Here is a 23,576-nt window from a genome sequence, read left to right as displayed (position 1 = left end):
TAAATAGCTTTATTTGGATTTTAAAGATTTATCATGTGGAACTTCAAGTGCTTTGCAATCTATGATTAGGTTGTGATGCTGTCAGATTTAAATAGCTTTGGATTTTTAGATTTATTGTGTGGAGAAGGGGAAGAATTGTGGGTGTTGGTTGGATTGAAATGGACTGAGGTCAACAAGGACAAATAAAACAAGTAGGAAGAACTGGCCAATAGACTGCCCAACTAGAGAGCAAACAGGCAAAGAATAATTTGGTTCGTATAAAAAATAGTTGAAAATGCATATATTTATGTCTTTAAAACGAGAATCAAGTATTGTTTCTGAAGCCACATCTCATGATTATGCAACTTCGCGATGTAAAAAACCACCACTCACTATATGCTTGTTTTCCGTCTATTTTACACTGTAGTCGCTTTACATTAACTATATTTGGCATTGTTGGTCAGATTAGGAGGATGTCTGGAAGGATTTGAACTATGAGGCATTGCAGCTCCTAGACATGACACATGGATGGTGCAGGTATAAGAGAGGATATCACCTTTCAAGTAAGGTATGTTTCGTGAATGTTTATATTAAGGTGAGACATTGACTCTACTTTGATGAGCTTACGACCGACAATAGCAATTAATCATTTGATTGGCAGGTTTTTATCACTTTCATGGTTTTTGAATTCCTCTAGTCAGTGATAAGTCAAGACAAATTTGGTGTTCCTAGTGGCAATTGCTAGCCTCAAATGTTTGATGTGTTCCTCTTTCATATACCACGCTATGCCTGAATGTAAATGTTTTAGGATCCCTTCGTATTAGTTCCCTGTTACTTTCAGTTGTTTCCTGGTATCCCTACTCCCATAGGTGACAAATTATGATTGGAAAAATTAAAAATAAATATATTTAGTTGCTGATGAACTAAAAATTGAAAAATTGAAAAGTTCAACTGAATGAAAATAATAAACTCCAAGTAGGACAGTACTACGGAGTTTGTGAAGCCACATGATGAACTCATGCTGTGTGGAACCGGACTAATTAAGCAGATGGTGACACATGCTATATTATGAAAATATTTAACCCGTTGCAACATACAGGCAAGTAACTAATAAAAGATTATGATTGAAAATATATCCAACAACAAATAAAGGATGATATCATCTTGCAAACCCAGTAACCAAAAGTGTAGTGAAACTAGATAGCCCGTTAAAGCAGGTTTAATTACATCCAAACAAGTCATACTACCAAGTACCAAGTCTGTAAAATCGTTTCTATGAGTGGAACCAACATAAGATCCCTCTAGACAGAAGACAGAAACGTCATCGTTGCAAGCTTGCCCACTGTTATCAAATGGTCAAGGACATAATAGATCATCAACAGCCCAGGTCTTCTTACCCTCTACTTGAAGATTTGAAGGTACCTGTATAAAATGAAAAGACAGACATAATCAGTTCTAAGCAGTCCGTAAGAAACTGGCAAACTGTAAATAAGGTCGAGACATGGATAATTGCCATCAATGAATAATAACCTCACTTGAAGAACATAGATAAGGGAAAGTGTAGCTTCATTGAAGAACCAAATCTTCAAATGCATGTTTCTGTAAACAATATATGGAAGACTAGTAACGTTAACACCTAAACAACTCAAAGCTTCTCAAATAAGTTCATGTGATTCCGCATACTTGTAATTCAGTTGAAACTTGTATTATATGGAAGTGATAGTGCTCGCTAATGTGACAGATGTGTATTTGTACACCTCGCCTTCTCTTCATCAAATATGAACAGTCCCTATATCGACACACACATGTGCAACTTTCTAAAAAAACTCTCTAGTTGGTTTGACATTTTCTTAACATGGTTTTATAAAATTTTTACACGTATCAACACATTGCAGAAATAGAAGAAGCATGAGTGTCAGTAGGTTAACTCACATCAAGGTCCAGAAGCTCTATTAGTTTGTTGGATATTAACTTTTTCGAGTGGTATGCCATAAGTACACAAGATGTCCAAAACTTTGTGAACCCTCCCATCAACTTCTTCACATTTGATCTCAACTATCTTAAGATGGCCGCATGCAAATGATTTTTCCGATGGTTCACAAGTTCTTTCTGTTTCCACTCGATCTTTAGGTACCTAGAAGAGACAAATATTTTACAAATATCAGTCAATCATGACATTCAATAACACACAACTACTAACACTATGTGAAAAAAACCCTTCAGTGACGGTTGTAACCCGTCACTTATAAGGTCATTAATGACAGGTCGTAGCTGTGACTCGTCACTAATGAAGGTCATAAGTGACGGGTCGTAATCTTAACCCATCACCAATGATTGATTAACGTTTTTCGCATTTTTTGGACACGAAAAATGTCAAAAAAATATTTTTTTCACCCGAGTCATCCTAACGCAGGCCCATCGTCACTCGCCACAGTTCACTTGCTATTTTTCACACTGTTTTTATAGTCTGTGTTCCGTGAGAATTGAACCCGAGACCTCCCCTTGCGCGCGTAGCCATCTTACCACCTCATCAATCACGTAGTTATGATAGAAACCGGATATTTTTCCTTTTAACCTTCTTTGCGAAGGTCATGAGTGATGGGTCAGAACCGTGACCTGTCACTCATGACTAAATAGTGACGGGTCAGAATCTTTGTCGAAGGTCATGAATGATGGGTCAGAATCATGACCCGTCACTCATGACTAAATAGTGATGGGTCAGAATCTTGATCCGTAACTAATGTTCACATTCCCTAATTCTTAAATTGTAGTTACCAAAGTCCAAAGGGTGCAACTACATCAATTCATTCTTTTAAATGAGTTTAACCATTGCAGGATCGGATCCACGGTGACTGCCACTTCTTTCTCTTAGACCACCCGAAGTGTCTTCAGTAATACGGGCATAACTTTTGCATACGGACTCCGATTTTGACGTTTTTTTTTGACTCTACGGACATCTACAGAAAAAGTTACATCCGTTTCTCCCACACTTCGTCAAGTTTGGCAAATTTTTTGAGGCCAAATTCGGCTTGGAAGATTGAGTTTTCGCCCACTGAAGTTTCTGCACCGTTTTCGAAACGTGCGTTTGTGTCTATAGCCACCACCCCTTACATCAAACTTGAGCAGAAATGTACAATGGTTCCTATTCTAGTACTGCTGAGGTAAGAAAAAATAAGAAAAAAATAAAAGAAAAATAAAAAAATATTGCATCATGCTATGCACATATGCACATGTAAAAAAATATAGCAGTAAGTGTTTGTTAGACTTAGTCAGAGGCTTTTCTCCTTTGCGCCTTTTGATATAACATAAATGGTTCTCCTGTTAAAAGACTAATCTGCTGTTCCCCTCTTCAGCATGTTGAAGTGGAGCGTACATTGACTGACTCACAGCGTTTTGAATTTGAGGACATGCTACGAGCATTGACGTCAGAGATCAGGAGTCAAATAAAGGAGGCCATGAGATTTGCCTTGGATAATGCCGATGCAGTTGGGGAGGTACTGCTTACCTTGTATTAGATTTGACCTAATAAACTATATTTCTTTTTATTCTTTTTTTGTGTTGCTTGCATTGAGACCAGTTAATAGCTTGATGGTTATGTGTCGACAACAATGAAGTTGTGGACATGTGATCACGGTTGACTGTCTATTCGAAGGATAACCTTTGTGATGAGTGATAAGATCTGTGTTTTTTTTGTTTAAGAGCAGAAATGGGTAAAAATGAGTCAACTATTTATGAATACTGTTATTAGTGACAGGTCACAACTTGACCTGTCACTGATGACTGGCTTACGATGACCCGTCACTGATGATTTGGTTATTAGTGATGGATCACAATTTGACCTACGATGACCCGTCACCGATGACTTAGTCATTAGTGATGGGTCAGAACTTGACCTGTCACTAATGACTGGCCTATAATGACCCGTCACTGATGACTTGGTCATAGTCGTCATTAGTGATGGATCACAACTTGACCCGTTACTAATGACTGGCCTACGATGACCTGTCACCGATAAGTCTTCATTAGTGACGGATCACAAATCCGCCACCAATAACTAGGCTACGATGACCCGTCACTGATGAGTCGTTATTAGTGACGGGTTACAACTTGACCCGTCACTAATGACTAGCCTACGATGATTCGTCACTGATGAGTCATCATTAATGATGGACCACAACTATGACCCATCAATATTATTATCAGTGACGAGTCATGTTACGACCCATCACTAATTTCGTGTCTTCTTTGTCTATTTTTCACGTAGTGTAATCTATACAAATATAATACCTTTGAAAGCTGGAGGGTAAGCTTCTCCAGAATTGGTGAGTATTGGAGGAAGCAAGTTAATACATTGAGACTTGCAGAAACGCCGGGACACCATTCACTGAGTAACAACATCTTTAACTTGCAAAATGTAGGGTGTAATTTCAAATCCCTGTTGACAATAAACTGCGCAAAGGGGAAAAGGATGAAGATTATATAAGTGATTTGCTAAATATTTGCAGTGAACAATGCAATCATAATACCATAGCATACAACTTTTGTGGTGCAAGATGCCATACTATTCAGAGGAAATCTATGGAAGAGGTGTATAACCCATATGTTACATAGATGCATCTAATTTACACAAAAATGTCCAATGATTTGCCATATCGAGTAAACCATGCAGAAGTTAACATCACTCACTAATTATTATATATCAATCTTAAATATTTTTTCATTTGTGCTATTCAATGCATTTAGGAAGTACAAAACACATTGCAGCCTGCATGAAACAAATAGTAAGCGGTCATCACAAACTGAATCAGGTACAAGCAAACATACCACTTTCGAATCAACTGAGAGCTCCAACTCCATAACTTGAGATAAACCTTTCAAAAGTATGGACTCACCGCGCCCATCATCAGCACCTTCATAGGAATTATGACAACCAAAACAGGTTGGATCTTCACAATCTCCATAGCTACTCTTAGGACAATCATCAACACAGCGATCAGTAACTCTGACAATCGCTGAAACTAACAATGGCATGTTGTTGAGCAGTGGAGTCCTACGGCCAAAATCACTTAGCACCAGTGAAACAAGACCTGGCAAATAAATCCGAGTGCGAGAGGAACCATACGCAAAGTAACAGCCGCTAATGCTGAGTTGTTTCAAAAATGGGGATTTCAAATCTCCAAGAATCTCACAAGTCTTCATCTTGAGGTCAACCAGCGCTGGACACCCCGAGAAATCGAGAGTGCTCCCTTTTAAACACACCAATTCAAGATCCAATCTTTTAAGGTGCTGGGAGATGATAGGCACACTTGGTAGCTGCAAAGGCCGGTTGTCCTCGTACTTGTAGATACCATGGGTGGTGCGCAATGAGAGTACCCGAGCTTGGCAGAACAACGCGAGCCGGAACCATAAATTCACGTTCATGTTGTAGGTGGGTAGGAACGGCTTGAAACCAAAGTCGCACTCGTCAAGATCAAGATTGAACGAGTCCAGGAGAGCACCGGAGTGGCGGAAGAGGAGCAGGCTGTCAACGTACTGAATGAACCACCCAGGGTTGTCGCAGTCCTTGACGCCGGTGACACGCAGGGCAGGGGCGGATTTCCAAAGGTGGCGCCAGCGCCGGGCGAGTAGGGCTGTTGACACCACCTCATGTGCGGGTAGGAAGGACAACACGAGGTGGAGGGCTTCATCGGGGAGGGCACTAATGCGGTCGGTGCCGCTCGCCATGGATGCTTTCTTGGTCGTCCTATTGAGCCACCGGCCCTGAGGGATGTGAATTAATCAGTGGCAGACCTAAGATTTGCTGGATGGGTATTCGATGTTAAAAAATTGTGCAATGTAAAATGCAAAAGAGTTCACACTAGCATAAATCAGAATACAAATTGTTCATGTTCGAGATGCAACCCGGTGTTTCTTCATGACTTCGAAGCGTTGTTTTATGATGTCACTGTCCTTAAGTTGCACAGAAGATGTACACTCAACAAACGTAACCAAGCAATTATTCAAGCATTGCTCCCCCGTGCTAGTTCTTAGCTTATCCCTTCCCTCGATGTTTTCAAATGGATTTTTCTTCATTTCCAGAAGTCTACGACACACATTTTATTCACCAATTAAGATTCGAAGCAGCAGCAGCAGCAGCAACACTGACACAGACACACTATCCCTAACAATTTATACACCAATCGGGGATGATGGGAATGGGATTCACCTGTTGGCCGCAGGCTGCCGCGGTGTAGGCGTGCCGCCGGTCTGCCCCTGTGGCGCTGGATCGACGCCGCCCCCTCCGCGGCGCGTCGGCCCCGGATCGCTGCTGTGCGGGGAAGCACCACCGGCCACCCGGCCCCTTTTCCTCCAGCCGCCGTCGCCCGGAGCGCTCCCCGTCGTCCTCTCCTCCCGCTCCGCCTCCGCTAGAGTGGCAAAAAATTAATTAACGCGGAGGAGGACGTCGTCCCCTGACTGGCTCGCCTCCTCGGCCCACCCCGCCACCGCCGCGCCACTGCAGGTGGGCCCCCTTCCCCCTTACTTGGTTGAGCCGACCACGACCCGAGCCCGACTCGAACACAAACCGCGCCGGACTCGAGTCCGACCCGCACCCGGGCCCCACCTTGACTTTTTTTCCCCTTTCTCTCTCCTCCTAGCCCCCGTCTCTGGTCGTTTCTTCCCCACCAACGTCGCTTTAACCCTAACACGCCGCCGCGGCGGTGGCCGCCGGCGAGACCCCGGACCCCGCGCGCCCTCCTCAGGACGACGCGCCCCGCAGCCGTACCGCCGCCGGGGTACCTAGGTAACGCCCTCCCCGCGCTCAGCTTTGCGTTAGTGATATGCCGTTTGTCCTTGTTACGTGCGTGGTTGCAGCTTTTCTATTCCTGGACGTAGTAATAAATTCCTGCAATTTCAGGTGAGAGCTACAAGCATGATGGCTCAGACCTATGCACCAGGCAGCTTTTCCATTCAGCAACAGTATTCACAGAGAGAACTTGATATGCTTCAGCTGGACAGTATCGATCAGCCTAACTCCCCAGTTCGCCGCCTTATCACTCAAAGAATGTAAGTTCTGAAACCACCAGCATCGGCAGTAGTTTTGACTTGCAAAACGCTAGATTCTGTTAACATGGGTACTTGATTTGTACTAACACGTCATGTCACCATGGGTACATTCTAGCGATTTTTACAGCTACTTCACCACTTCTAATGTTCGAAAGATTGATTTTTCGTGTTAGTTAATCTACCGCTGATCATATTTTTTCTATGTGAGCATGCATTGTTCTGTGGTTATTTGAACGTCAATGCAATGAGTTCATTTATGCACATCTAAAGTAGGTTGGCCATACGTATGATTATTAAATCCGGTACTCCACTTCTAAATCATCCAGATGGGCCAGTGCTTTTTCAAACGCAGGCACAACAGCTAAATTTGGGCATTATGAGCTGTCAATTGCGGCGTAATTTTGCATACAAATATCTGATAGTGGCAGCAAAAAGACTACACTTGCATGTATTGTTCAGTGTTCCCCTAGGCGGCCACCTAGCCCGTCTAGGTGCCTCTTATTGCTAGGAGACACCTAGGCGACCAGCTAGCCCCACCTAGGCCCGCTTGAGGCCGATGAGGTGCTATGTGCTGGTCTGCCACCCCAATAGAACCTATCGCCTAGGGGATCACTGCTATTGTTAGTCTCGAACAGTATACTCGTCCACGACGCTATTAATATTCAATAATTACAAGGCTGAATTCTATATTTTGTTGATATCGTGTAGTTAACACTGTGTTCATGATGTGAGAAGTACGTGTTTGTATCACTGGTTGGGTTTGACACAATCCTTGTTCTTGTGCAATTGCCATTGTACTTGATTTCCTGCACATTAAGATAATTTTTTAGTTTAAGATTCCTGTTAGGACTACGAGAGGATGGTTGGAAAACGAGATGCTTGGTTCATTTTTTATATCTAATTTAGTGTGTCTCTTTTCCTACATAATTCAATAGTTTAAAATTTTCTCCAGGAATACAAGAGAGTGGTTGAAAACAAGATAGTTGGTTCTTTTTTTATTTTTTTTTGTCTATCTCTTTTCTCACATAGTATATTCTGATATTTTTTCCCTTCTATCCAGTGAAGCATACCTGAAAGAAAGGAAAGAATTTTGTAACTTCAACCCAGATTGTCTTCTGAAAATTTCAAGAAATATTGATGAAAAACTCTACAGGGACGCTCAAACAACGGTTTGTGTTCTTTCATTCTTCAATGTAACTACAATATATAATAAACAATTTATCTTTTATTTAAGTCTGGTTTTTGCTTTCCTATTGCATCCTCTTAAGAACTGAGTTGCACGTCCAACTGAAGCTAACTCATAGTAAAAATTAGTTATTCTTGTACTCTGTTTTGCCTCTGTTGCTCCTTGCATGTTACTGTTGCTGCTGAATAATTTGATATGCTCACGGAAATTATTGCTCTAATTGAATTACTAAATGTCTTCTTAGGCCGGAGTTGCACTTCAATTATCTAAAAAAGAAATCTTATTAACTTGTCTTGCTAACATCTAGTCCTTTTCTATCAGCTCCATTACATGGATCTCAACACTGTAGAAATTAGAGTGAATGCTGTGCTCAGTTCTATATCATTTGGCAGCCACAGAGATTTTTGGTTATCTTCAGCAGTTTCATCCACACAAAATTTACAGCAGCTGACTGGTATACAAGTGCCAGATTCTAGTATCTATCATGGTAGAGTTGGTCCTGGTTTTACTAATGCACCCTCATATGCAAGAGATGTGTCTACACGTATTGTGTTTCCTTCTCAGAGTAAGTTGGGATGATCAGTTCTCTACCTTTATCTCATAATACGCCTTCAAAATTATAATTATTTATTGGTTTCATTTTGGCAGGATATGAACCTAATGATCACAATATGACTGCTGCTAGTTTTGCTCTAGCAGGAAGGCCTGAAACCTTTACGAACACCGTAGTTGCTCCATGTGCCTCGGCACTTCCAAAATGTAGTTCTGACCTTGGTGGAATTGTCAGTGCTGGATTGCACAATGGCCACATAAAGGACCATTTTCCAGGTAATTATTTTCCTTTCCTGGCCTTACAAATTTGATTTGATTTGATCATAATGGACCATTTGCACTTCCTATTGATTTGGATTGTATCATAAATTTATGAGTTAATATTGCCAGGTGATGCTCATCAATTTGATAGTCCACAACCGTCGATGTCTGGGAGTTCCAGTCCTTTCTCAGCAGTGTGTGATCCAGCCACAAGTTCCACTACAGTGATAAGATCTTCGATGGACTCTATCTCTAAAACAAATGGACACAAACTTTCTACAGGTTGCAATGTAAATTCTGCTGGTCAAGAACAATCATTTCAACTATACAGAGAATATGAGAAAGATTTAAATTGTGCATGGAATCAGCCAGTTCAGCAATCACATCAGTCAAATGTCACAATTGAAAGCCTTGAAATGTTGTACGTCAGTGACCACACTGAAAAGTTCATATACCCCAAAGGAGAATGCAGAGTTGACAGATATGTGGAAATGGAAGAAAATTATTGTACTTGTGACCCTGTGAGGGAGAGAGTGGAGAGATCTGAACAGACATCAAATAGCACAGTGTCAAAGCCAACTTCACCTATTTCAGATGAATCTTCTGGCATGCATCGTCCGGCGAAACGCCTGAAGGCTGATTTTACCAGTCTTGTCCATGTTAATCAAGTAGAGAGTCCAAAGGAGCAAAAACCTGTTGTCAATGAGACTCATGTATCTGGAGAAACAGTACAATCAGAAAACAGAGAATTACCTACAAAGTCATCATGTTGCAGTTCCGGGGCGGACAACAATGCTGATACCAATAAAATGCTTGAACCTGATAGTGAAGATGTGCACAACATGGAGACTGTAAGATCACCAGAGACTTGTGCACAAACAGAAGAAGAATTGCACTGTGCAAATGGTAACATTGAGATGAAAGACTCTAAGACTGCTGCATTGGATCAGACACCAAGAGGGGTCAATTTAAATTCACGGAAAAAACGAGGGGATTCCATACTTTATGCATTAACTGCTGAGGAGGTTAGAGATCACATGAGAAGTCTAAACCAACATACCTGTCCGGTGAGCGAATAGCCCTTTGGGTCTCCCCTGAGTTTTCTATTTCTGTTAATACGCTTTGTTATTTTTTGATCCTGTAGCATCAACATACTATGTCACCGAGATATTACATAGTTAGATAATCATATTCCACATGATGTTATCCAATGCTTAAGAATATAGGTTTTGTTTCATTCAGATTTAACTGTGTAGTTTATGATTTTATCTATTTATTTAGAGCCATAGTTCATATCCCTGATCATGATTCGCTTTACTTTTTCCAGACCAAGGTGACATCTGAAGAAATACAATTAATTGAAGGCTTGCCTGATCAGAATACATGCAGTTTATGTGGGATGGAGAGGCTTCTTTTTGAACCCCCTCCGCGATTTTGCAGTCTTTGTTTCAAAATAATAAATTCTACAGGGTGCTATTACATTGCAGTTGAAAATGGGAGTGATAAAACTTCTATATGTAGCAAATGCCACCATCTTATTAGTTCAAAAGCTAAATATGATAAGAGATTCAATTATGCAGAAACAGATGCTGAGGCTGAATGGGTAATGTGCCTTCCATCTCTAGTTATTTTTATGTATATATTAATTATTACTCATCTTTTGTTTGCTTGCGTCACTTCAGTGGGTCCAGTGTGACAAGTGCAAAGCTTGGCAGCATCAAATCTGTGCTCTTTTTAACCAAAAAATTGTTGACAAAGAGGCGGAATATACTTGCGCAAAATGTTTATTGAAGGAAAAGGATAGTGGAGATATTTATTCGCTGGAGTCATCCACTGTTCTTGGAGCATTGGAGTTGCCAAGAACTAAACTAAGTGATCATGTTGAGCGAAGGCTTTCTGAGAGGCTTGAGCAGGACCGGCAGCAGAGGGCAAGTGCCTCAGGAAAAAGTGTTGAAGAGGTATGCCTTGCATTTCAGAAAATAATAAGGCTCATGCATATCTGCTACTTTTGAGTGTACACCTAGTGTTTGACTTTTCGTCCTATTAACCCCTATTTAAATATTATTTCTGTTTTCCATAAACTTTTCTGTGCTACCAGGTCTTCCTTATCCTTGTTGATCAGATACCGGTGTTAGTCCTTTTACTGTAATATTCAATGTTGAATTCAGTAATTCCGTACCAAAAATGTGTCTGCACTTGAAATGAATTTGGGTTCTTGTTTCCTTATAGTCATACTCTGGTCTGTTTGGTTGGAAATCCTTGTCTTGGTGTGGCATTTGCAATTGGTTTTCATGATGCATCAACACTGTATTACATAATTTTTAGAGTAAATTTCACAAAACTACAACTATTTGCACCTAACTATCACAAAACTATAACTTCTGGAACAAGTTTCACAAAACTATAAGTACTTGTGTCCCTAGTAACATAAAACTACATTTTTTTCACAAAACTACAACTATTTTGCGCAAATATTTTGTGAAAATAGTTGTAGTTTTGTGAAAATATTTTTTCGCAAAAAATGTAGTTTGTGCAGAAAATTTAGTTTTGTGTTACTAGGGGCACAAGTACTTGTAGTTTTGTGAAACTCGTTCTAGAAGTTGTAGTTTTGTGATAGTTAGGTGTAAATAGTTGTAGTTTTATGAAATTTACTCTAATTTTTAATAAGATACTGTTCATTTTTATAATATTTTCTTTTTTACTTTTGGTGAGTTGTTGTGTTTGCATTTCATTGGACACCAAGATAGGATGGTCTGCATGCATAGAGTTCCCAGTATCAGTGAGTCTTTGCCCAACCAAATTGATATGGCTATGTAGGTCATTGCAATATCCAAAACTCAGGAAGATTAGGATTTTGGAAAATGCTCTGATTTCTGATGCTTACTCGCATCAGACTACTTATGCTGGTCTATGTTATTTGCTTCTGTCTCCAGGAATTGTATTGCAAACTGATGTTCACTCTAGGGCAAGCTTATTTACTTTGTCCTTTGTGTTCCAATTTTAGGTACCAGGAGTTGAAGGTCTTACAGTTAGAGTGGTTTCTTCAACTGACAGAGTACTGCAAGTCCAACCGCGTTTTCAAGAATTTTTTAAACAAGAAAAGTACCCTCGCGAATTTCCATACAAATCGAAGGTTGTTGGATGATCAATTACTTTTGACCATGAAATCCTATTTCCAGCTATCTAGTAGATAATTAGAGTTATCTTGTACTGATTTCGGTCTTATATACAGGCCATTCTCTTGTTTCAAAAGATTGAAGGTGTAGATGTTTGTCTGTTTGCCATGTATGTACAAGAGTACAGTTCAGATTGCCCATCACCAAATCAAAGGCATGTTTATCTTGCATATATCGATTCTGTCAAGTACTTCAGGCCTGAAATCAAATCTGCAAGTGGGGAAGCTCTCCGTACCTTTGTGTACCACGAAATTTTGGTATGAGAAGTGCAAGTAATCATCAAACACTTATTGGTCTTCGTTTGCATAATCAGCTTATGATTCTAGAGTCTGATCTTTTTTCCAATGCGTTTTTTAGATTGGTTATCTGGATTACTGCTTGAAACGAGGATTTGTAAGCTGTTCCATATGGGCATGCCCATCTACCAAGCGTGATGATTATGTTTTATATTGTCATCCAGCAGCACAAAAGATGCCCAAGTCTGACAAGCTTCGGAGCTGGTTTGTCTTCCTAATGTGATATTACACTTAAACCTAATTAATCATTTATGGGCCTTGATTTGTCTATCTTATTATTAATTTTAGGTACCAGAACTTGATCAAGAAGGCTATTAAAGAGGGTGTAGTTGTGGAGCGCAATACACTCTATGATTTTTTTCTTCAGCCTACCAATGAATGCAAGGCCAATATCTCAGCAGCATGCTTGCCATACTGTGAGAACGATTTCTGGCCTGGGGAAGCAGAGAAACTCCTTGAGAAGAAAGATGATAACACCTCACAGAAGAAAGAGACACAAGTAGGAAGGCTCTTACGTGTTGCCAAACGTGATGACCGAAAAGGAAACCTTGACGATATTTTGCTTGTGCACAGGGTTAGTTTATTTAATTTGTAATTTTCTCCCCCTTGCAGCATTATAGGCACCTAACATCTTATTTTTCATTGTTGCCAGCTTGGAGAAAGGATGCACACCATGAAAGAAGACTTTATTATGCTTTGTCTGCAGCAGTTTTGCAAGCACTGTCACCAACCTATTGTATCTGGTAAAAGTTGGGTTTGCACCAGCTGTAAAAACTTCCATCTCTGTGACAAGTAAGCATTTCTTCTGATCACAATTATCATGTTTGACACTACTCAGATAGTTGCATAAGACTTCGATTACCATATATGATGAGATCATGATTGTTTAGAACTGAGCAGCAGAGTAAATGCCTATTCTTGTGAAAAAAAATGTCTGACTGCATGCATGTGTTCTCCTCTAGTGCCTTTGGTCCTTGCACTCATCAACCTCCAACTTTTTTAATGCGCTCGTAGTTTGCCAATCAAATGGCAAATGTGAATGTACTTGCTCCCTGTTTTTGTTACTTACTCAGATTGATGACATTGTTGGTTCCCATAGGTGTCATGCCGAGGAGCAGAATACTGCACAGAAGGACAGGCATCCAGCTACAACGAAACAGAAGCACACATTTCAAAGGGTATGTATGCAAGCATTTTTTGAGCTTGATTTCATCAATCAAATAAGACAACCAGAATATGCTTACTTCTTTTTAATAGATGCATGATGAAATTTATATACTAACGTCAGTAGCTAACTGTCTATCAGATAGAGGTAGAACCTCTTCCGGACACTGATGATGGAGACCCAACAATGGAAAGCAAGTATTTTGACAGCAGAATAGATTTCTTGAAGCACTGTCAAGACAATCAGTACCAGTTTGATAGCCTCCGGCGAGCAAAACACTCTACAATGATGATTCTTTATCTTCTACATGAGTCGGCTTGTTCTGCTTGCCACCGTGCCATGGATCAATGCTTTGTGTGGCGGTGCCTAGTGTGCCTCGGCTGCAAATTTTGTGATCCATGTTATAAACAAAGTGGTCAAAGTTTGCATATTCATGAATTGAGACAGACTGACAATCACAAAACATTGCAGAAGAACACTCTACAGGTATCCCTCTTAAATTAGCAACCAAAGCTTCTGCATATCTTAGGTTGTGTCCCCAGTGGATAAAGTTGTAATCGTTGCCTGTTGTTCTGGCATTCTTTTTTTGTCTTGGAGATTATTTTGGGCATAGTTAGCTGGTTTTGGTGGATTGCACCATTGCTTATATCCTAGGCTAAAACTTTACTCGATTGATTTTTTCTTTCAAAAAGTTTTTTTATGGGAAATTCGCTATTACATTTTTGAAGTGTTGAAGGTGTTTATTTCCATCAATTAGTGCCATTGATTCCATCTGTTGACATTAATCATCTCTAATATCATAGTCAGTGTTGAAAATTGTTCTGGACTTTGAGATTCTTAAATGGTGATTTCATCTCGAATAAACTCCTGCAGTCTCTTGTTGCACTGTCATTAATTTTTGCACCGACTCTTATGAATGTTCTGCATGTTTTCAAAGCAGGACTACTTTGAAGGCTTGGTGCATGCATCGAGATGCTTCGATCCTCATAATTGCTCTTCTCAAATTTGTGTAATGCTGAAGCAATTGTTCTTCCATGGTGTACGATGTGACATCCGTGCTCACAATTGGGGAGGTTGCAAGAAGTGTGTATTCATGTGGAAACTTCTGCTCAGTCACTCAAGAGATTGCAGTCACGCAGACTGTTTGGTTCCCAGATGCAGGTAAAACCGTGCTTGATCTGCCTTATTCAGCTCTGCTCTCTCGAAACACATCTGCATTACCTGATAAACTCCCTTTCACCAATTTTGCTCACCCATAAACGTTCTGTGATCCCTGCAGGGATATAAAAGTGTACATGACTGAAAAAAAGAGGCTTGGTGGGCCTGTGCTGTAGAAGGCCAGCGGATCAGAAGCCAGCTTCTTGTATACACAAGTGAACTAGTAGTCTAGTACTAGATTTTTTTTTCCTTAACCAGTAAAATTTGTTGGTGAAAATGCAATAAGTTGCAGTTGGTCATCGACGGACGGACTGCAAGGCGTGGTGCTGCCAGTGGTGGTGGTGACGGGGAGGTGGCTGCGGCCGCTGGTTTTCCTGTCATTGGCAGATGAAAGGGGAGGCCTCTCGAGTGGCTGTGCTGAACTGGTCTCTTTAATTTACCCATGTCATAGAGGGAACTACCACCGGAAGCCTACATAGGCAATCTGACATTTGTTTAGTGTCCGTACATATCCTGTACATATAATTTCCCTTGCAATTCATAGGTGGATCAACAGAATAGATGGTTTCGTTTTTTCCTTTTTTGTTCCCGATTGTATTGAACAAGGCCACATTTTTGTTCAGTGTTGCTGTGCAGTGGCGACATCCAAATTCAATGAATGAATGTGTATATTTACCCTCCTTTTCCCTGACTTGTCACGAGTTTCTTCATATTATTTGATAGTTGTGGAACAGCGTCTATTGATGTAATCTAGATAATCATCACCGGAGTTTCGTATTATTCGTTGGATTTGGACCCGTTTGCAAGTGTGTTTTGCAATGGACTGCAGTTCCTTTGCCTCTACGTGCAAAGCTTTGTGACGAATCTGCGTCGGGAAGCAATGTAGGTTCACCGAGAAGCGTAGCTGGCGTTGGCATGGGCTGATTGCGAGGAAGGCTGGCCCTCATGATCTTACAACTTTTATTTCATTCAGGTTTATAACTGTATAATGTATATATGTATATATCCTTCACTACATTTGGATATAGCACTAGAAATCTATACACTTACTTTATATTTACCCTCTCCCTTACAAACCTCACCAAGTTCCTACATTCACTACGTGAAAAAATACTATAAGTGACAGGTGATAACCGTCATAGGTGACGGATTCTGCACCCGTCATATCGAACACGTCACTGATAACTAGTCATAAATGACAGATAAGGACCCATCACCAATTAGGTACTTAGTGACAGATCAAAACTAGACCTGTTACTAATAAAACTCATAAGTGATATATTTTAACTCTGACCCGTCACTTATTACAAATCATCCATCATCCCGAACGCATCACTGATAACTAGTCATAAGTGACGGGTAAGGACCCGTCACCAATTAGCCTATGAGTCAAAACTTTCGTCACTCTTGAGCTTTATTAGTGACAGGTCAATAAAGCTTATAAGTGACAGGTCGTCAACTTGATGAATTTTTTTCACATTTAAAAAAAAAAATCTAAAAAAAATATTTTTTGACCCGGCCCGAGCTAGCCTGAGCTCATCATATATACCCCACAAGTCACACCTTTTTTCAAAGTATTTCCAATCTTTGTGCTCCGTGGGAACCGAACCCGCCACCTCTCGTGCGCGAACGCTCTCACCAACTCAGCTATCACGTTGTATGATATGAAACAGATATTTTATCCTTTTAAGCTTCATTGCCGAAGATTATAGGAGACGGGTCATAACTGTGACCGATCACCTAATAAGTCATAGGTGATAGGTGTGATCCGTTACCTATGTCTATGTTACCAATTTAAATCATAGGTTGCTCTAGAGCTTAACCGCAAAGAGAATAAAAACACTTTTAATGGTTCGATTAAAAGTTCTGGAATGAGAGAGTGGGATTAAAGTTCAATTGAGCTGTTCACTTCACCCCAAAGCAGCTGCAGAATTGAAATAAGCAATATAATGAATGTTTCAAATAAGTGACCTGAAACGTCCTCGATAAAACGGACATAACTTTTACATACGGTCTTTGAATTCAACGTTTTTTTTGACTCTATGGATATTTTAAAAAAAGTTACATCAATTTTTCTCCACTTTGTTAGGTTCGACGAATTTTTCGTGGCCTAAAACATCTTGGAAGATTGAATTCTTGCTCCAGAAGTTTCTACATCATTTTCGAAACACGTGTTTATGTCTATAGCCGTCACCCTTACATCAAACTTGAGCAGATATATACAATGATTTCTATCTAGTACTGCTATGGTGAGAACAAATAAGAGAAAAATAAAATACAAAAAATTATTGCATCATGCTATCTACATATTTACTATATAAGCAAATTATTGAATGTGCATTATTTCTTTTACTACATATTTTATGGTCTGCAAATAAATGCAACTAGTTTATTATTTTTAATTAATAACTAATTATTATTTTTAATTAATAGTAGCTAGATTTATAATTGATAAATTATGAAGGGTAAATTTTTTTTCACTACTACATAAAAAATTGATGAGTCGATGGGCTAATACATCTAATGTTTCATCAAACTAATTGACTAATACATGTAATGATTGAGTATTTAAAATTCCTTTCTCTACTCTATTGCATCAAACTAGTCATTAATGATGGATCCAATTTTGATCCGTCACTAATGACTCTCTAGGATGACCTATCATTGGTTAGTCATTGGTGACAGATCACAACTTGACCTGTCACTTATGACTGTCTTATGATGACCCGTCACTATTGATGAGTCATGAGTGATGGGTCATAACTTAACTCATCACTTATGTCTGGCCTAGAGTGACCCGTCACTAATGACGAGTCATCAGTAACGTGTCACAACTACGACCCGTCACTTTTAACATAAGTGACGGGTCATATTACGACTGTCACTAATTTTGTATCTCCATTGTTAGTTTTTTATGTAGTGATTATATCTCATGCAAGATAGAAATATCACTTATTCGTCATTCTCTATTCCACCCAATAGAAAATATGGCATATCTTAAGTATAGGTAAGGTATAAGGGATGGCAACGGGCTAGTCCTCTGTAGGGAATGCCTTTACCCTTGATCCGTTGCCACGGGGCCATCTTTTCACCTTCCCCACTCCCGTGTGGGGTATGGGTACCTATTGGGTCTCCATCCTCGCTACAGGTTGAAAATGGGCAACAATCAAAATTCGAACATGACAATGCAATCTGGTATAAAATACATATGACATACATATGACTATAGAGCCTATATGTTTTATTAACAGGTCCACATGGGGAGACACGAATGAGGGGTAGAGAAACGTACGTCGCCGAGGAACAGGGGATGAACCCCATTGGGCGTGTTCGGATGCTTGCATCTGCCCGTGCTTGCGTCGGCTGGTGCCTTCCTCAGCGTATATGCACTCGGAGAGGAGTGTTTGGTTTCCAGGACGGAGCGTGCAGTGTGCATCCGCTCATGCAAAAATACCTGCATCGCACATACGCTCGGATGGACCTTTGCTCCCAGGCCAGGCCGTGCGGATGCAGCGCCAGCACGGAAGGTCCACCAGTCAGAACGAGGTTCCCATTACCGCAGTCGCGTACCTTCCGCTGCGCCGAACACGCCCAAACGAATCCAATCGGAGCAATGGTAAGTCCGGCCTCGATCCACAGCGCAGCGGAGCGAGCGCGGCCGCCGGGGGAGCAGAGCAGCGCGGGCCGAGGGCGGCCGCCGGGGGAGCGCTGCTCTGGGGGCCTCGTCGCCAGTGTAGCGTGGCTCCGGGGGGCGCGTCACCGCGGGGGGCCTGGGGGTCCACACCGCCGGCTCGGGGGGGCGTGTCACCGGGTGGGGGTTCACATCGCCGGCTCCATAGGGGCGCCTTGTCGGGTGGGCGGGGGACGAGACCGCCGGGGGAGGGCTGCTCCGGGGGCTCGCAGCGGTGGGGGGTCGCGTCGCCTGGGAGGGGGCACCGAGGGAGCGCGGGGAGCGCGGGCAGCCGGGGGTGGGCGCGGTGCCGGGGAGCTGGGGGTGGGCACAGGGCCAGTGGGCGCGGCGCCGGGGAGCGCGGGGAAGCGGCGGTGGGCGCGGCGCCGGGGAGCCGAGGGTGGGCGCAGGGCCGGGTGGGTGCGGCGCAGGGAGAGCGCGGGGAGCTCGAGTGGATTTCTAGGACCTCTGCTGCGAGGGTGGGAGGGGAAATGGAGGCAGCATCCGAGAGAGCCAGCAAACTTTGTGGAATGAATACATTTTTTTTATAATTTTGCTGCACAACTAGTAGCTTCTTATTGCGCTGTAATTTTCAGGTAATTTTGGTGGAGTAACATCTACAACAGGGAACTCTGAAGGTGCAAAAGTGGATCTTGGTACTTGTCTCTGTGAAGAAACGAGGTAATTTGTATATGTGGTTTGACATGTTGCTGTATGAGATGAAGCTGAAAGGATACTTCTGGTCATATGAATATTTCTAAATATAATTACAATTTGTCCTTGTTTATAATGGTTAGATGGATGAGTTGGCTGTCAAGCGGCGAAAAATAATTGCCCATGCTGCGGGAGTTGTTGCTACAATGTGTGCGTACACGTTGTTTTTGTATAGACGTGGAGGTCGTGAAGCACCCATCACCTATGGTCCTTTAGCTAAAAGAGATAAAATTAGAATGGAAAACCTTAGATTCATTTTCCACAATGATGATCGGCATTGTGTAGAACAGCTTCGTATGAGGAGAGCCCCCTTTTTTCACTTATGCACATTACTCAGGACAAGACGGTTGCTTAAAGATACAATTCATAGCTCCATTGAGGAACAAGTTGCCATGTTCCTGCAAGTGGTTGGCCACAATTGTAGATTTAGGTTGATAAAGTTGAATTTTAGAAGGGGTTTGGAAACAATTAGTCGTTACTTTCGAGAAGTCTTGTATGCTATTGGGGAGCTACGTGGAGAGATGATTCGGCCACCGTCCAACGATATGCACCAAAAAATTGCAAACAGCCGCAGGTTCAACCCATATTTCAAGGTACTAGTGTTAGGTTGCGTAGTTGTTGGTTCCATTTATGCCCGCCGTAGTGGTTAACTATCATTGTTTCTTACTCTTGTGTAGGATTGCATTGGTGCTATAGATGGAACTCATGTGCTAGCTAGAGTCCCAGCTAGCATGGCAGCCACCTTTCGGGGTAGGAAGAGGGTGACCACACAAAATGTTATGGCTGCTGTTGATTTTGATCTTAAGTTCACCTTTGTCTTAGCTGGCTGGGAGGGATCTGCTCATGATGCCATCATTCTAGCAGACGCATTAGAAAGGGATGACGGCTTAAGGGTCCCCCCGGGTAAGTGTTGGTCATTAGGTAACAACAAAAGTTTAAGTTAACGTAAAAATGTGCTTACTTGGACACAATTTCTCTCTTGTCAGGTAAATTCTACTTGGTCGATGCAGGATATGCTGTTCGTCCTGGGTTCCTTCCACCATATCGTGGCTACCGATACCACTTAAAGGAGTATGGTGGAAGGAACAACCCTCGTGACCATAGGGAATTATTCAATCTGAGGCACTCGTTGCTTAGAGTCACAGTAGAACGGGCTTTTGGTGCATTGAAGAATCGTTTCAAAATTCTTTACAAAACCCAAGTGAAGTTAGTGCTAGCTTGCTGCATTTTGCACAACTGGATCCTAACACACGACCCTGATGAGTGTGTCCCTGGGGAACAAGACTGGATTCCAAACCCTGTGGAACCCGAAGCACATAATGATGTTGCATATGACAACAACTCGTGGGCAGCAAAGAGGGACGAGTGGGCACTAGCTATGTGGAACAATAGGGGTAACATGCGTGTATGAAAGGCATTGTGTAATAATTGGTACTTATAATTGTGCAACGGTTTGTAGACTAAATTCATATGTAACTGACTATGTATTATTGGTAATGTAAGTGCAGTTATTCGTACTGTTTTCAGCCCATTTAAGTGCAGTTTGAAGTCCTGTTTTCAGCTCATTAAAGTGCAGTTGTTGTGCTGAATGGAAGTGCAGTTTTTGTGCTGTTTTAGTTCTGTTTTCAGTGAATGTAAGTGCAGTTTTCGTGCTGAATGGAAGTGCAGTATTAATGCTGTTTTCAGCTGAATGTTAGTGCAGTTTTAGTGCTGAATGGAAGTGCAGTTTTAGTGCTGTTTTCAGCTGAATGTTAGTGCAGTTTTAGTGCTGTTTTCAAGTGAATTTAAGTGCTGTTTTAGTGCTGTTTTCAAGTGAATTTAAGTGCTGTTTTAGTGCTGTTATCAGCTGAATTTAAGTGCTGTTTTAGTTCTGTTTTCAGTGAATGTAAGTGCAGTTTTCGTGCTGAATGGAAGTGCTGTTTTAGTTCTGTTTTCAGTGAATGTAAGTGCAGTTTTCGTGCTGAATGGAAGTGCAGTTTTAGTGCTGTTTTCAGCCGAATGTTAGTGCCAAATGTTAGTGCCGAATGTTAGTGCAGTTTGTAGTGCTATTTTCAGGTGACTTTAAGTGCTGTTTTAGTGCTGTTTTCAGCTGAATTTAAGTGCTGTTTTAGTTCTGTTTTCAGTGAATGTAAGTGCAGTTTTAGTGCTGTTATGAGCTAAATTAAAGTGCAGTTTTTAGTGCTGTTGTCAGCTGAGTTCGAAGCTCATTTAAGTACAATATTTGCTGAGTTTTGCAGGTGATGGCTGAGCATGGGGGTGTCGGTGGGGCAAGGAATCAATTGCGGTGGACAGCCCACATGTCCAACATGATGCTGCGCCATTTGGTTGCGCTGATTGAGGGTGGAGTGCGGACTGATAAGGGCTTTAAGGAGGCGCACCTAAACACAGTTGCAAGAAAAGTGACTGAGCAGTGCGGTGTAGAAGTCAGCGGGAGTCAGGTGTACAACCACCTCCGCAAGTGGAGATCAAGGTGGGTGAAAATATGCAAGCTGCGGGACATCAGCGGTGCCTTGTGGGATGACAACACACATTCCATCGTACTAGAGGACGAGCACTATAAAGGCCACATCAAGGTTGATGCATCACAACTGACTTCAGTGTCAAACACTTTAATCTATTTTCTGACAAATACATCTCATATTTGTAGGATCACCCTGCTGATGTTGACTACCTCAACGTTCCTCTCGAGAACTATGAGCAAATGGTTGCCATCTTCTCTGTTGGACAGGCCACTGGGAGGTATGCTATGGGCTCCAATGATCCGTTGGGACCTCCTCCCGATGAGGTGGAGAGCGAAGGCAAGGCGGACCCGATTTCGACTGCCACCAATGCGGGGATTATCTTTCCCGAGGTTATTGGAGAGTCCGCGGATGACGACACCAACACCAACACCCCTCCCCCGCATGCCTCTGAGGAGGTTGCTGTTGGATCGGCGGGGGGGGGGGGGGGGAGGGAAGGACTCCTCCAGTGGGGCTGGTTCAAAGACGAAGAGGGCCATGATCACAGAAGATGAGGCCATCATCTTCAACGGCATGACCGAAGCTGTAAAGGATATGGCAGGTGCAATCAAGGCAACTGTCCATGCTGAGGCACATCCCGATGTGTACAATGCGGTCATGAACCTCCCTGGCTTCTCCGAGGATGCATTGCTGGCCGCTCTCGATTGGCTCTATGACCACAAGCCACAGAGCATTGGTTTTGTGCAGATGAGTGCTGAGCATCGTCGTAAGTGGATGAATCGTTGGATCGCCAAGCACTACTTCACTGACTAATGTGCTTGTCATCTAACCACTAACCTTTTGCCTACTTAGTTGGTGGTTAATGAACATTCTTCCACCCTGAAGACCGTAACTATTTATGTAAGATGAAACTGTGGACATCTTCTAATAGCTAAGCTTAGTACATGAGGTGGCACTATGGGTTGTGATGATGAAGCGGTCTAAACCTTATAAACTGTTGGATGCTCATGTGATTATTTTGTGTATATGTTGGAGGGTTCATGCTTAGGTGCAATATGGACATGTGTTTATTGTGCAAATCAAGTTAGTTGGCCACCTTTCGTTCAACTTGATTCTTGTCTGTTACGAATTAACTCAACATATGTACTGTCTTATTCTATATTGCACATCAGCCTTATGCCTAAATGCGGTCTGCGAGAGATAATACAACAAAATATGCTCATCATCTAGAGGACTTGGAAAAATTCGAGCCAAGCACAGACAACCTATAACACTTCATCCAAACTTACCTCATTCAATTACATTACCTAAACAACACTTCAAAATTTCTAGAAATTTAAGCCACATTCAAATTTGACCTACACAACATACACACAACAGCTTTAGGACTTAGTCAAATCCAATACGAGCAAACTCAACCTCAGGGGGGTAAGCACACCGCTCCTCAGGTGCAAGGTCACCATACTTCACTCATGCGGGCAACCAATCACAATCTCAGCACTTTGCACCCGCTCATACAGCCTCATGTACAGCCAATCAAACAGAATCTCAGCTCAGCTTGCATCCACAGCTGCAGCCAACCAAACACACTTCTTTTTCAGAATACGGATCCCCTCAGCCTGCTTCCCCTCATCCAGGATATACGATGCAGCTCTACAAAACCCCATACAGGCAACCAAACATGCCCATTGACATCACTAGGTACACCACCTCACTAAGAAGGTGTTGTGTATCATCCACCGTGAATTCAAATAAACTATCTGGTTGATTTCGAGCCATTTAAATGGAGGAAAGACTCCAAGAGCTTGCCTTTTGCACCATAGTATTGAGAACATTCATAATTAGGATATATAGGAAAGAAGCAAACCTGTGATTGGGCCTCTCGCCTCCCATATTTGGGCCCTTCCTAGGCTCGC

The 23,576-nt window shown here is 41.9% G+C and overlaps 2 protein-coding genes across 6 annotated transcripts; one reads left to right on the top strand and one right to left on the bottom strand.

Annotated features, from left to right (window-relative positions):
• Nucleotides 1–1,126: 1,126 nt before the first annotated feature.
• On the bottom strand, nt 1,127–6,419 carry LOC133899953 (MEIOTIC F-BOX protein MOF-like). 4 transcript variants are annotated; one of them, XR_009906466.1, is made up of 6 exons: nt 6,185–6,419; nt 4,804–5,739; nt 4,267–4,428; nt 1,912–2,113; nt 1,510–1,578; nt 1,127–1,401 (listed from the first exon to the last, which is right to left on the bottom strand). XR_009906466.1 is itself a non-coding variant. In XM_062341001.1 (5 exons), the coding sequence occupies exons 2-4, from the start codon at nt 5,701–5,703 to the stop codon at nt 1,913–1,915; spliced, it is 1,263 nt and encodes a 420-aa protein (XP_062196985.1). In that variant the 5' UTR covers nt 5,704–5,739; nt 6,185–6,419; the 3' UTR covers nt 1,127–1,401; nt 1,912. The 4 variants fall into 4 exon arrangements, 2 of the variants coding, with proteins under 2 accessions (XP_062196985.1, XP_062196986.1); XR_009906467.1 differs by having other exon boundaries at nt 1,515–1,578; XM_062341001.1 differs by lacking the exon at nt 1,510–1,578.
• A 194-nt stretch (nt 6,420–6,613) lies between these two features.
• LOC133899949 (probable histone acetyltransferase HAC-like 3) lies at nt 6,614–15,498 on the top strand. 2 transcript variants are annotated; one of them, XM_062340998.1, is made up of 17 exons: nt 6,614–6,760; nt 6,875–7,023; nt 8,084–8,192; nt 8,531–8,774; nt 8,858–9,037; nt 9,152–10,089; nt 10,350–10,625; nt 10,705–10,980; nt 12,027–12,155; nt 12,255–12,455; nt 12,556–12,698; nt 12,783–13,068; nt 13,147–13,286; nt 13,594–13,672; nt 13,801–14,145; nt 14,600–14,820; nt 14,939–15,498. In XM_062340998.1, the coding sequence occupies exons 2-17, from the start codon at nt 6,890–6,892 to the stop codon at nt 14,991–14,993; spliced, it is 3,756 nt and encodes a 1,251-aa protein (XP_062196982.1). In that variant the 5' UTR covers nt 6,614–6,760; nt 6,875–6,889; the 3' UTR covers nt 14,994–15,498. The 2 variants fall into 2 exon arrangements, with proteins under 2 accessions (XP_062196982.1, XP_062196981.1); XM_062340997.1 differs by having other exon boundaries at nt 14,597–14,820.
• The last annotated feature ends 8,078 nt before the right edge of the window (nt 15,499–23,576 follow it).

The sequence above is a fragment of the Phragmites australis genome, chromosome 19 (assembly GCF_958298935.1).
Source record: "Phragmites australis chromosome 19, lpPhrAust1.1, whole genome shotgun sequence".
In the NCBI taxonomy this organism is placed as follows: Eukaryota; Viridiplantae; Streptophyta; class Magnoliopsida; order Poales; family Poaceae; genus Phragmites; species Phragmites australis.
Note: the sequence above shows the minus strand (reverse complement) of the source record. Positions and strands in the feature narration are given on the sequence as shown.

Coding starts and splice junctions, on each gene's coding strand:
- LOC133899953 (XM_062341001.1), bottom strand. CDS start 5,703: ATGGCGAGCGGCACCGACCGCATTAGTGCCCTCCCCGATGAAGCCCTC. Junction 4,429..4,803: donor TCTCAGTTGATTCGAAAGTG/GTATGTTTGCTT, acceptor CCCTTTGCGCAG/TTTATTGTCAACAGGGATTT. Junction 2,114..4,266: donor TTACCCTCCAGCTTTCAAAG/GTATTATATTTG, acceptor TGTCTCTTCTAG/GTACCTAAAGATCGAGTGGA.
- LOC133899949 (XM_062340997.1), top strand. CDS start 6,890: ATGATGGCTCAGACCTATGCACCAGGCAGCTTTTCCATTCAGCAACAG. Junction 12,699..12,782: donor TCTGACAAGCTTCGGAGCTG/GTTTGTCTTCCT, acceptor TATTAATTTTAG/GTACCAGAACTTGATCAAGA. Junction 14,821..14,938: donor TGTTTGGTTCCCAGATGCAG/GTAAAACCGTGC, acceptor TGATCCCTGCAG/GGATATAAAAGTGTACATGA.